The sequence below is a fragment of the Ceratotherium simum genome, chromosome 3 (assembly GCF_057802395.1).
Source record: "Ceratotherium simum simum isolate JZ-2026a chromosome 3, ASM5780239v1, whole genome shotgun sequence".
NCBI classification, from domain to species: Eukaryota; Metazoa; Chordata; class Mammalia; order Perissodactyla; family Rhinocerotidae; genus Ceratotherium; species Ceratotherium simum.
The window spans coordinates 35,998,370-36,012,733 of NC_141902.1; the positions used below are offsets into that span (position 1 = coordinate 35,998,370).

Below are 14,364 nucleotides of genomic sequence, written 5' to 3' on the forward strand. Positions count from 1 at the left end.
GTTGTGATTCTGGATTGGGGTTTGCCTTTTCTGCCCATGGTTCCTCTGCTAGCATCACCAGTTGAGGGTTCACAGAATGTCTCACCTATGACAACATTGCCTTGAAATAAGGGACCCATTTTGTGGCTAAGATGGTGAGACAATGATGAAGCACCAAAATGTTTGCAGGGTGCTACTTACCATGTACCCTATGAGAAGCAGCCCTTCTGATAGAATGGTGAAATAGCCTGTTGAAGACTCAGGTAAGGCACTAAATTAGGCTAAACATCTTGCAGGTTGAGGTGCTGATCTCCAGTATAAGGTACATCAGCTGAACCAATGGCTGATCCATAGAGATGTGCCCATTAGCTAGAATACACGGGCCCAGGAACTATGAGGAGCAAGTAGGATTGGCTTCCTCACCATCACTCCCAGGGACGCACTTGTAGACTTTGTGCTTACTATCTCCACAGTTTGAGGCTCTTATGGATTAGAGACACTGGCTCCCAGGGGGAGAGGATGTTGACTGTGGCAGCTATCTTTTTGCAAGTTTGGGTTCCTCACACCAGTGAACTTGCAGGCAAAGATACTTTACTGACACAGCTATTTACCGTGAGCATCTCGGGTTGCTGCTACACAGTGGAGGCAGGAGTTTGTCTGAAACATAGGATCTTTACTGGGGCATCTCTTGTTAGTCTTGTCCCTGTTATGACTGCAAATGGTTAGTTTCAGCAAACATGGCTGTCAACTCAGATTAACTGAAACGCTGGCTAGGAGTGCGGGAAATATATAATAGGTGTGGAGGAGGAAGGTGATGGGATCCATTACAGCTTGGACCAGCTGTACCATCAAGGACTCTAGCGTGGCTTGCTGACCATTTTAAAGTCTTTTGAGGAGGTTACAGTGTCCACTACCTTGGCAGATTGGTTTTGTATCTCTCTTGTCAGGGAGGCAGGGAGGGTATTTAGTCCCAGATATAATAAGAGGGTGCAAGTGGCTCTGGGTGAAGCAAGGGCTGGACTGACTGCATTTAGTTTATGTGCCACCCAGAGCCATGCACTTGCATTGTGTTCTGGCCAGAGTGGTCCTAGCAATAGCTTGTGCTGTTAAGTGGTTGTGGAGACAGTTGCTGCTGCCTCCTTATTCCTACAGACTGAAGCCCCCTTGCTGTGGCTGCTCTGGGATCCTCAGGTCTTGTGTAGGTCTACTGATTTTTTTGATTGCTTGTTACATCAGTTAATGAGAGATATATGTTTAAAATCTTCATCTATAATTATGGATTTCTCCTTTGTTTTATATATATATATATATATATTTTTTTTTTTTTGGTGAGGAAGACTAGCCCTGAGCTAACATCTGTTGCCAATCCTCCTCTTCTTGCTGGGGAAGATTGGCCCTGGGCTAACATCCATGCCCATCTTCCTCTACTCTACAAGTAGGATGCCTGCCACAGCATAGCTTGATAAGCAGTGTGCAGGTCTGCACCGGCCCCGTATGTATTTTGAGGCTGGTTATTAAACAAATACATATTTAGGATTGTTATAGCTTTCTGTTGTCTTGACAACAGAATCATTATGAAATGTCTCCATTTAAGTCTCTCTGAAATACTTCTTGCATTAATAGCTATTTTTTATATTAATACTGCTACTCAGCTATCTTATGGTTTAAATTTTTATTCTCCTTTTTTGCCTTTTTAAAGATTTTTCAAGTGTTTTTTTCCATTATTCTATTTTCTCCTTGTCTTAGCTGTTAGTTAGGTAACATTTGATTATTCCTTTAGTGATTACCCTAATGATGGAGGCAAGCAACTTTTATTTATTACCATAAACTAGTTATTTTACCACTTCGTAGACAACAGAAGAACCTTATAGTTCTTCAATGCTATTTGTTCTTTAACTCTCCTTTTGAATTGTCTTTTTTTGTGTATGTGTGTGAGGAAGGTCAGCCCTGAGCTAACATCCGATGCCAATCCTCCTCTTTTCGCCAAGGAAGATTGGCCCTGGGCTAACATCCGTGCCCATCTTACTCTACTTTATATGTGGGATGCCGCCACAGCATGGCTTGACAAGCAGTGTGACAGTGTACACCCGGGATCCGAACCTGCGAGCCCCGGGCCACCGAAGCGGAGCTCGGGCACTTAACCACTAAGCCACTGGGCTGGCCCCCTGCATTGTCTTTATATTTCAAATTTCACAAGACATTACTATTGTTGTTTTGAACACTTGATATTCATTAGTTTTACTCACATATTTACCCTTTCCAGTGAAGGAAGTAAATTATATTAAAAATTTAAAAGTTAATACCTTAGAGACAGGCACCTCCACACCCTAAGGATTCCTGGTATAAGGGGGAACGTTTATCGATCCTGACTGACTCTATTCATAGAAGACTCGCCCTAAACTGTTCGGGGAAAATTGAGAACAAGAGAGTGCTCCAGAGGGATAAGTTTGGGAGGGTCGGGGTGGAGGGGGTCCAGATGGGGACGCGTGTGTGTAACCTGATAATTGCTTCGCGCCATAGCAATTCGCGCCATAAAATGTAACTGTTTAAATGTTTTAAATTAGCCAATCATGTAAGACCGCGCCAACCTTTTCCTGCTTTATGCTTCCGAATCCTATAAAAGAGCTTGCCCCTTAAGGTTCGGGGTCGACCCCTCTGTCTCCTGCGAGAGATACGTGTCGACCCGGAGCTCCGCTTAATAAAACCTCGTGCATTTGCATCAAGCTCGGTCTCCTGTGTCTGTGGGTCCGCGCCTTCCCGAGACTGGAGTTGGATTTCCTTTTTGGAATCCTACACCAGCAGTATATTTCATTCTTTTGGCATTATTGTACTTTCATCTGGGATTATTTTCTTTTTATTGAAGAACTCTTTTTAATATTTCCTTCCAAGTGAGTCTGCTGGCAACAATTTACATCAATTTTTGTTTATCTGAAAACATCTTTAGTTTTTCTTCATTTCTTAAGGATATTTTCACTGTGTATAAAATTCTGGATTTGTGGTTATTTCTTTAGCATATGAAAGATGTTATTCCATTATTTTCTTACTTCCGTTGTTTCTCTTGAGAAATCAGCTTGTGATTCTATTGTTGAAGTTTGATTTTTTTTTCTCAAGTTGCTTTTTAAGATTTTCCCCTTATCTTTTGCTTTTAGCATTTATACTAAGATTTTCCTAAATTGTGATTTTCTTTGTATTTATGCTGTTTGGCGTTAGTAGAGCTTTCAAATCAGTGGCATGATACCTTTTGGCAGAAAATTCTTGGCTAGAATCTCTTCTTGCTTCTGCCCAGTTTTCTCAGTGGTCTCTTTGTTGGAGTCCAATTAGTCCAATTACTGTTAGACCTTTTTACCTTTCCCATGTATCTGTCATGTGGTTTTTTTGTATTTTTAATCTTTTCTTTTTTTCTGTGATTCAGTTTTGTTATTTATTTTTTAGGAAAAACAGCCACAGAATACTCAAGATCAACATTAATGAAGAACAGTTGCCTCATTTCTATTTGATTTTTACAGAGATTTTTTTCCCCAAGATTACTAAGAATAGTACTTTCTTTGACTCTTCAATTCTTTGAGGGAGGCAATAACCACTCAGAACATACATTGTCTCTGGTTTAGAGATGAATTCAGATACATTAAACTGCAAATAATTTTATACTTAAGCCTATGATATATGATAGAGCAGTTGTTTCTGCTCTATTTATTCAAATTTGTGGGCAAGCTTCCCTCAGGGGGCTTTATAAATTTATAAGTAAGCTTTAATTTTGTAACAATGATTAGGGAGGTGAGAGCATTACTAACTGTCAGTGGATTGGGGCTAAGGATGCTATTATGTATTCTGCAAGGCAGGGGACAGTCCCTTACAAGGACCAACAGTTATGTGTGTTGCACAACTTTCAACAGTCCTGCCGGATATTCATGTTGGTGATATAACTGCTAACAGTGATTTGACCCTATATCCCGACTCTCTTTTACTATGAACCCTAAATTATTTTTTGCATCATTTAGATAGAGACTGAATTCTCCATGAAGACTACACAGAGGGAATATTGTGTTTTGTTTGGAACTTGAGGGAGAGGTAGTCACAATTATGGAAAGGCACATCAACTGCTCTCCTCTGCCCATGCTATTTTTGTTTCTTATACGACTCCCCTATATTTTGTCAGCAATACAACTCATAGTCTATACGTGTGTTTAAGAAGATTCTACAGATAGACGCAAGCATCTGACCACTTCATTGATCTTCCTCATTTCATAATGAAATATTATTTTGTTATAAATTACCTTCCCTTTATTTCCTCTGTAAAGTTGAAGCATTGCCCTATATGTTGATTTTAAAATTATATGTGTAGGTCCATGATGTGACGTACCAATTTTAGTTCAAGATAATAATTATTTCATTTCAGGATTTTTCTTATAAAATGAGAGGTCCGGAATCTGATAGGTTGAGAATAAGTTGGGTAGAATCACAAAGTTTGCTAAGATTGATTTCAAGACGCAGATAAGACCCAACACGAAGCAGCCTTTTTATTGCTATGACTTACTGTTATTATTATTTTTTTAAAAAATATTGTTACATCGAGGGGTTTTAGGCCCTGAGTTTCCATCACCTCCGGGCCGGGAACCTTTGAGCCCCCAGTCACAGGGGCTCCTAGGCGGTCCTGGTGGAGACCGCGGCCGGAACCTTGGCGCCGTGACGCCGGTTTCCGGCGGGCTCCTTAGAGCGCCGAACAGCGTTGGGCCGAAGGACCATGAGAGGGCCGGAGCCTGGTCCCGAGCCTACCATGGAGGGGGACGTGCTGGACACCCTGGAGGCGCTGGGGTGAGTATCCCTGGGGACGCCTTTCCCCCGACAACGTGAGCTCGCCGTCCGCCTGGCTGTGGCAGTCCCCTCCGCGTGGGCTTCCGCGGGCCTCGGGAAGCTCCGGGCCGGCCTCCTTCCCCGCCGCGCTCCCTCCGGCGCCGACGGAGTTAAGGGGGCGGCGGGAGAGAGGTCCGTTTGGGGGGTGGAGCAGGGCCGCAGAGCGGGGGCGCGGGGCCCCCTCCTCCAGACTCCTCGTCTGGAAGCCCCGCGGCCATGGCGCGCAGCGGCCTGGCGGGCGCCGGTCCTCCGGGCAGCGTGGCCAGCCCCGCGGGGCTGCGGTGTGACGTCGGTGTTGCGCCCGGGGCAGAGGGAGGTGCTGGAGCGCGGGCCGTACCTGGGGACTGTCGTCTCTTACGGGGTGCCGCCTGGGGCTTAATTAGGGCCGGGCAGCGACTCTCCATTGCGAGTCCCTTCAACCGTTTCATCCGTTTGTTAACAACGTATTAACTGGGTGTTAATGTGTATTCATGAAATGCATATTTATGTGCTAGGCAGGCCAAAAAGACGGTTTTCAGATTCCTAGTAGCTAACATAGCCGGGGCTACAAAGAGTCGACCGGTATTTACCGTTCAGAGTCGTCAGTGCTGTGGGAACTCCTGGGATGATGCTAACCCTTCCAGGCATGGGGATCAACACATGCAATGTAGCCTTGCCCTCAGCCTCATCCTATTTTTCTTCACAGCCCTTGGCCCTATCCCAAATTATCGTGTCCTGCGCATTTATTTATTGTCTCTTGATTCCCGTCCCGCCCCCCAGCCCTACAAGTCAGCTCCGGGAAAACAGGTGCCTTACCTGCCAACGGGGTCTGCACAATAAATAGTGGTTGAGCGAATGGGTAAATGATTGAAGAAAAGCTCAAAGGAAAGAGTGCACAGAGGTAAGCATAGGGCCAGATAGTTGCGAGTCAAAAAATACATGTTAATTAAAGAGATTGGCGCCATCTGCACAATTGTTTGCCCCCCGGTGCTGGAGTTGATGAATGGGATGGCTGGGCCTCTGCAGTGCTACTGTGAAGCTTGAAACCCTCCACCCCACTTTACTTTTTCCTAAAACTGCTCTCGCTCCTCTGTCAGCTGCTTCTTTTGGACCCTGATAATACCTACTTTGCGATGACCCAATGTTACGGAGTCTTGCAGCTTAGTAGATCCTGAATAAATGTTTGTCAAATGAAAGAATAGAACTGGAGATTATTTAGGGGGCATTTCTCCTTCTGTGAAATCTCTTGGAAATTTTCACTTAACTCAGTTAAGGAAGTAACCAAAACAAGAAGTTAAAATACTTAATAGAAGTATTTAGTCCCCAAGCAGTTTGAGCTTCCAAGTACTCTAGATAAAAATAGTGGGATTCTGTAGTTTATGAAAAAGATAAAGTCAGTGCTTTTTTCTTCCTTCATTCCTTGAATTTTTGTTTATAATAGGTGTTTTGAAAAATGAGGTTTGCTATAATCTTGACTTTTATCAAGGAAAATTAGTTTCAGATTATTCAATATGGAATATTGGAAAGTAAAACAGTTTACACACTTTAGAATTGATTTTTTCCTTATCTGAGCACAAGATTTTGAAGTTTGAATTTTCCTATAATGGTAATGAGATGTGAAAAAAGAGTAGTTTACTTACAATATGTGTTGTAATTAACACTGTGTTTTAAAATATCTGTGTAGATTGTGAATAATGTATTTTCTATTGTGATTAAAACATTTAGGATATCAGTGAAAGTACTTCAGTTTGTCAGATAAAATAGGACATTAAAGGGAGAAATTAAAACCAAAAATCTCTGTGAAAGAGCAATATATTGACATAGTATGTTATAACTGAAAACAAGGTAGGAAGAACTTAATTTCCTCATCTGTGAAAGGGGCAGGCTGGAGCAGATGATTTCAGAAGTCTCTCTCAGTTCCAACAGTCTATGATTTTGTAGAACAGTGGAGCTCAAACCTGGTTATGCATCAGAATCAGACATGGAGCATGTGAAAAATATTCCAGTCTGTTATATATACCACAAACTGACTGAAGCATGATCTTCAGGGGTGTGGTATAGGCTTGCGTATTTTTAAAAAGCTTCACAGCCAAGGTTGAGAACCACCATTATGGAGGGAAGTTTATTTAAATATTTGTTGAGCACAACTCTAGCAGACACTGTTCTGTGAAGTCAGTGGTGAGCCAAATAGACTCGGTCCCTGTCCCTGTGGAGCTTACGGTGTAGTGGAGAAACAGACATGATCCCACAAATATTTGTAAACTGTAATGGCTTTATAGGAAAAGATAACATGACAAGAGAACCCATGTAGTCTTAGGGGTTAGTGATAGAGTCCTGAGGAATTGACCTTTGAGTTGAAACAGGAAGGGTGAATAGGAGTTAACTAGGTGAAGTTAGATGGGAAAGGAAGACAGGTGTCCTTACAGTGAGAACAAACTATGAAAGACCTCGAAGTGTGAAGGAGCATGCTGTATTAGAAGAACTGGAAGGAGGCTAATGTGGCTGGAGGGCAGAGAGCAAGGGCCAGAGTGGTGGAAGACTAGATTGGCGAGTTCGGAGAGGACCAGGGCATGCAGCCCCTTTTAGGCTGTGTTGTGGATTGTGTTCTCTGTCCTAACAGCGGTGCCTCATGCTTGAGGATTTTAAATAGAAAAGAGAGTGATTACATGTCTAGTTTGAAAAGTTACCTCTGTTAGGAAGGTGGAGAATGGAGTGGAGAATTTAGTTAGTAGTCTAGGCAAGAAGCTATGTTTGTTAGTGGTAGTGGAGATGGAAGGAAGTTCATTACAGGACTTAGTGATTGATTGGATATTAGAGTGAAGGAGATGACGGTCTCAAGGATTCATTTCTTCAGTAGGTATTTTTTGTGTGTGTGAGGAAGATCAGCCCTGAGCTAACATCCATGCCAATCCTCCTCTTTTTGTTGAGGAAGACTGGCCCTGAGCTAACATCCGTGCCCATCTTCCTCCACTTTATGTGGGATGCCGGCCACAGCGTGGCCTGACAAGCGGTGCATCGGTGCGCACCTGGGATCCGAACCTGGGCTGTCAGCAGCAGAGCGCGTACGCTTAACTGCTACGCCACAGGGCTGGTCACTTCAGTAGGTATTGAGCACCAAAATGAAGTGGTACACCTTGGGATCTAAATTGGATAGGAAAGAAAGTGAAGACAGCTGGTAAATACAGAGGGACCAACGGAATGGAGATAGAGGTGAGATCAAAAAATAGTTGTAGAAGAGTGGTCAAAAGAACAGCTGAAACTATAGGTAGTAGTTTGTGGTCAGTGAGTGACGTGTTTGAATTAGTGATTTCGGAGGTGGATTAGTTCCAGGTGATGGCAAGATCTCAGGGTTGGCTCACTGACATGTAGTGGCGAGGTTGGAAAAGAAGAAGTTAGGGAATTGAGCGCTCAGGGTATTGGATAGGATATACATACGGACTTTCAAGAAACTCAGTATAATGCCAAAAATAGGGATGGAGAGGAAAATTGAGCACAGGGAATACGGGAGAGTGTCCAAGAGATTGCTAGATGAAAACCACAAGAGAAAGAGGATGGCACATCTGCCTGGCCTGAGCCTGGAGAGAGCAGGAGATATTTATAAGATAATGGGGGAGCAATGATATGGATGCAGTATTGGGAGGCAAGGACAAAAACTCTACCACCTGACCTTGAGGAACTTGAGAGTGTAAAATAGCCCAAGCTACAGGTGGTAGGGATAATCCTTCTGAGAAGAGATCGACAATCTAGGAGAGTTATTTATGGATGGAACATAGTAGAAGAATTTGGGAAGCAAGGAGAAGTGAAGAGCTGGATTAGAGGCAAGTCAGTAGGGTGGGTAAATGACAGGGGCAAAGAGTCTCGTATTTTATGCTGGCTGCTGCAAATAGAAAATTGTGGAGGTTAGCCAGTGGCGCTAATGGCCTGAAGATTTGGATCACCCAGCTTGAAGTACTGTCAGACCAGCAACTGTGGTTCCAGTGTACATGGCTTTGGGGGAGCCTAGGCCTGAGCGGAGGTGTCCCCAGTGTTTGGAATAAGAGTAGCACTTTCCTAATTAAATAATATATAGGACAAACTAGAGCATAGTATTACCTATCTTTTTTTTTTGTTTTTGGTGAGGAAGATTGGCTGTTAGCTAACATCTGTTGCCAATCTTCCTCTTTTTGCTTGAGGAAGGTTGTCCCTGAGCTAACATCCGTGCCAATCCTTATGTATTTTCTGTGTGGGACGTTTCCACAGCATGGCCTGATGAGCAGTGGGTAGGTCCATGCCCGGGATCCAAACCCGTGAACCCTGGGCTGCTGAAGCGGAGCATGTGAATTTAACCACTATGCTACGGGCCGGCCCCCCCCATAATATTAACTATCTTATAGGATAGTGTGGCAATTAAATGAGGTAATATATATAAAACACAGAGCACTGGCCTAGTGTAAGAGTAGCTTGTAAATATTAGTTGCTATTATGATTATGATTGTTATATTAGCTGTTGAGGTTTGTTAAATGCATTTATTTTTTCTTTTAAGTTTTACCTGATTTGATGAGCTGAGACATTAAGGATTGGGGGGAGGGTCCCCTCTAAATTCAGTACTTTTGATGATTTAATCAATTTTGTTGAATTTTATGATTGGCCTTTCAATAAAAATAACTTATCACCAACAATATGAATTAAGTTTATTCAAGAGTTTATGATTATTGCTTTATTGTTGAAGTGAAAGGAAGTAGGGGGAAATCAGACATTTACTATTAAATCTCAGTGAGAGGCACTATAAGACGTGGAGGAAAGGTAACGCAGAGAGGAACCAGTCTTGGCTGGAGGAGCAGGGACAGTGGTCTAGTCCCAGGTCTGCCTTTACCTGGCTGCATCACCGGCCGGCTTATTTGCTTAGTTTACTTGTTAGTGCAGACAGAACTTTAAGAGTTCACATGGATCGTTTAGGGTGAAATCTGGATTTAAATCCTAGGGTCATCACTTATCTTCCGATCCTACAGAATTAGCATAATACTAACTTCAAAGCATTGCTGTAAAGAGTAAATGAATTATAAGTAAATTTACATATAAATATAAACCTAGCACTGGGCCTTACCTGCTACTTGAGGCAAGTATCCTAACCTTGTTAAGCCTTATTAATTTCTTACCTGCAAAATGAGGATTTGAAAATACTCATCCTTCGTGAGATATGACCAGAGAATTCGGAGAAAAAGAAATGCAAATACCCTTTAAATATATGAAAAGATGTACACCGTTGTTCATAAGAGGAATGTAAATACCATATGGTAAAAAATCCAAATGTTTGACAACTTTGGTGAGTTAGAGGGGAGTGGGTACTCTCATACTTTGATGGTACAACCCCTGTAGAGGAAAATTTAATAGAATCTAGCAAAGTTACATATCCGTTTACCCTTTCACCCAACAATCCCACCTCTAGGAAACTACCCTTGATATACACTGACAAAAATTTGCAAATTTTTTTGTAATAGCAACACACTGCAAACAACCCAGATGTCTTTCACTGGGGGCGTAGTGAATAAAATGTGCATCCTGACTGTGGAGTACTATACAACTATAAAAATGATTGAGTAGTATCTCGGCTGATCTCTGGGATATGTAAATGTATGTGTGTGTGAGTGTGTCTGTGTTTAAAGCAAAGAATAGAACAGTATATAGTAGGCCACCTTCTTTTTTATTTATTTTTTTTTAATTTTTTGTTTATTGCAGTAACATTGGTTTATAACATTGTAAAAATTTCAGGTGTACATCATTGTACTTCTATTTCTGCATAGATTACATCATGTTCACCACCCAAATACTAATTACAACCCATCACCACACACATGTACCGAATTATCCCTTTCACCCTCCTCCCTCCCCGCTTCCCCTCTGGTAACCACCAATCCAATCTCTGTCCCTATGTGTTTGTTTATTGTTGTTATTATCAATAGTAGGCCATCTTTTATCTAAAAAAGGAGAAATATATGTTTGTATTTATATTTATATTCAACATGGGAATGACAACCCAAAACTAATAAATATGGTTACCTATGGGGGAGGGAGGCAACAGAGTAGAGGGAACAAGATTAAGATTGCAAGCTAGATTTGTCTGAATGTACCTTGTTTTGTAGATTAGTCTGAGCCCATATAAACGTTTTACATAATTATAAAGCAAATTAAATAAAAATGAAATCAAAACAAAGACAGACAAATCCCTAAAAATCAAAAGCAAAATGAAACAAATGTCTATCAATATATTGAGTAGGTGCTTTAATTACATGGAAAGGAATTGTTTTTCCATATATCCTTACTGGAGTGTATTCCAAAGAAAAAAAATTAATTGTTTTCAGTAATTTTATTGTTAGTAATAATGATGATTTTCCTATTCTGAAACTATGTAATTTATATCTATTTTTATATATACTAGCATTACATAAATGTCATTAGAAACCAGAGATTTTCATTGTAAGAGAAAACAGATACAAATTTAAAACAAAATAAGTAAAAACCGTACAATTCTAAATTTGAATTGGCAATAGCAATATGAACTCCTGATGTAATTTCTCTTAAAAAGGTACAGATACGGTGACTGACCTTTAGTAGCAGATTGTGTGCTCTAAATACCAGTAAAAAGAATCAGTGCGTCTTGGAGAAATGGATGATGACAGGTATAGGGCAGGAACATCTTGTCACAGAAAACCAGGGAAGTATTCCAAGACTGGGGGACAAGTCAAAGGACTCATTGGCCAACATGAATCGGCTCCCACTAAACAGAATAGGACAATTTGGGTACCAAAAGAAAAATAACTGCAGTGGATTAAAACCCATCAAATATATTAAAATCTATAAGTTTATAATGTTAAAAAAAGCTCAGTTGCAGAAAGAAAAATAAAAGTAGAAAACCGATCTAATTCAATTAAGATAATGTATAAAATGATTAGAAAATTTAAGGTCCAATTAAAAACACTTTGTAGCAGTGTTTGAGAGTATAAAATTATAAATGATTAAATGATTTGGGTTGAAATAATCTCATAGGTTCTTTTCAGCTTTAATTTTTTAATTTTAAAATTTGCATATTTTTTTCACTATATTTCTTTTTTCTTCTTCTTTTTTTTTTTTGTTTTGCTATGTGAGGAAGATCAGCCCTGAGCTAACATCTGTTGCCAATCCTTCTCTTTTTGCTGAGGAAGACTGGCCCTTAGCCAACATCCGTGCCCATCTTCCTCCACTTTATATGGGTCGCCACCACAGCATGGCTTGACAAGCAGTGCCTCACTGCGCGCCCAGGATCTGAACCCTCCCCCACCCCCCCACGGCACAGAGTGCGTGCACTTAACTGCTACCCCACTAGGTCGGCCCCTCTTTTTTCTTCTTCTTGTGACTAGTATAATGTTGTTAGACTTTGTTCTATTTGACTTTGTGTTACATGCAATATTTCTCTTAAAATTGATAATTTTACTAAAAAATGTTAAAATATAGGAAAAAAGCCAAATGTTAATTATATAGAGCAGAAATTGCCAAACCATTTGTATAACAGACCAGATAGTAAAAATTTTAGGCTTTCCTGGCTGTCTCTGTCACAACCACTCAACTCTGCCTTTGTAGCTGAAAGCAGCCAGAGACAGTCTGAAAATGCATACATTTATTGGCTGTGTTCCAATAAAACTTTATTTACAAAAACAGGCACAGGCCTTGATATAGAGTATTAGGGTATTTTTTGTTTGTTTATTTTTCTAAACTTTTTTGTCTTCCTTTCTAGGTATAAGGGACCACTGTTAGAAGAGCAAGCTCTTACCAAGGCAGCAGAAAGTGGACTGTCTTCACCTGAATTTTCAGAGCTCTGTGTTTGGTTAGGCTCTCAAATAAAATCATTGTGCAACTTGGAAGAAAGTATCACTTCAGCTGGTATTGCCATTGTGTTTTATTTACTTTTCTGTTTAATAGTAAAATGAAATGATAGCTTATGATTTACAGTTTTATCTACAATGTGCCCCTGTACAAAGAAAAATCATTAATATTATGAACTTCAGTATGTGATATTAAATATCTTTGGATTAAGCTTTATATTAATCCAAAATTGGTTCTTAAGTTTGTATGAATTTATAAACGATTACTGTTTATCTGTTGTCTTAACTTTACTATTGATCTTTAGAAAAAGTTGAGTCTGAATTTGATTATTTAAAAAGTTTAATTTTTGAATACTGCTGATTTTGAATTAAGGTGTTTTTTTTTTTAAAGTATGTGTAATCTTTAAGTTGTATTACCAAGGCTGTAACTCAGGACATGGGTTCACCTGGGAATACTTTTATAAAAAAACTTCTGTACTAGCTCCTAAAAGTTTAATTCATTACTATCTTGGTAACTGGAGTGCTTGTGGGTCTTTTCATTGGTAGATTTTCAGATAGTGTAATAAAATGAAAAAAAAAAATCATTGGGCATTTGCTAGGGGACAAACTAGCCCTCCCTTCTAAAGTATCCTTACTTTTAAATTGTTTTTTTCCTTGCCAAATCTAATCGAATTCACTTGAAGCAAATTAAAATAAGCTGACTTCAAAACTATGACACAAGTTCCTACATAATTAGATTATGAAAGAAAGATAAGCAGTGAGGCTTAATTAGATGATTGCATTTATTGTCTGAATCCATAGAAATATATCATTTGCTCTGAAGCCAGTTAATAATTATAGCCATAATAATGCTTTTAATATTTCAGTTACATGAAATATTTTCAGTTTATCTCCTTTTATGGAAAGTCTATTGGAAAATACTTATCAGGGATTTAAACATAAAAATATTTATAATCTCATGATTAGATACTTATGTTCTTAAATTTAAGTGTTACCTTCTATATGCAGAAATTGTTTGGTTACCTTTACCTAAGCTTTGGAGTCACACATGTAAAGATTTAATGTCAAAGTGAAAATTTAGAAATGAATGTAAAATTGAAATCAACTAGTGGTAGATTTTATATTATCAGATTATATGATAAATATTCAGTAAATGTTTTATGATTTTTATTTTTAAAGGGAGAGATGATTTAGAAAGCTTCCAGCTTGAGATAAGTGGTTTTTTAAAAGAAATGGCATGTCCATATTCTGTACTCATATCAGGAGATATTAAAGACCGTTTAAAAAAGAAGGACGACTGTTTGAAACTTCTATGTAAGTTATCTTTCTTTAAACATTTAAATGCATGTGTTTGATCTGGTTTTTGTTATTTTCAAGTCAAGATTTATGAAATTTCATTAATAAAGCATTAGACATTTTCTGTATTAAAAGCTTTTAATATTTGACTTAAAAAATGAAACTGACTCACATATTTATATAGAAGTAGTATAAATGCTACTAATATACTTTCTAAGATTTCTAACACTTATGATTTATTTGGCCAATATAGAATACCCTGTGTTTGTGATTTATACAGTATTTTAGTAATTTTTTCTTTACCTAATTCATCTGTTAGCATTTATGACTAGATGGCTAAAGTTGGTGATCTCTGAAGTCCTATTTAATCTTAAAACTTTCTGAAACTAGGCTGCTAAACAGATTATTAGATCTCATTTTTAG

General features: G+C 39.4%; 1 protein-coding gene across 1 annotated transcript in view; it reads left to right on the forward strand.

Moving 5' to 3' along the window:
- Positions 1-4,697: 4,697 nt before the first annotated feature.
- Positions 4,698-14,364, forward strand: part of TSLIG3B (tRNA splicing ligase complex subunit 3B) — a 28,167-nt gene continuing 18,500 nt past the window's right edge. The window contains exons 1-3 of the mRNA XM_004421396.3: positions 4,698-4,791; positions 12,558-12,703; positions 13,825-13,959. Coding sequence (XP_004421453.2) covers positions 4,721-4,791; positions 12,558-12,703; positions 13,825-13,959 — 352 coding nt within the window. The 5' untranslated portion in view covers positions 4,698-4,720. The remainder of the gene's footprint in view (positions 4,792-12,557; positions 12,704-13,824; positions 13,960-14,364) is intronic.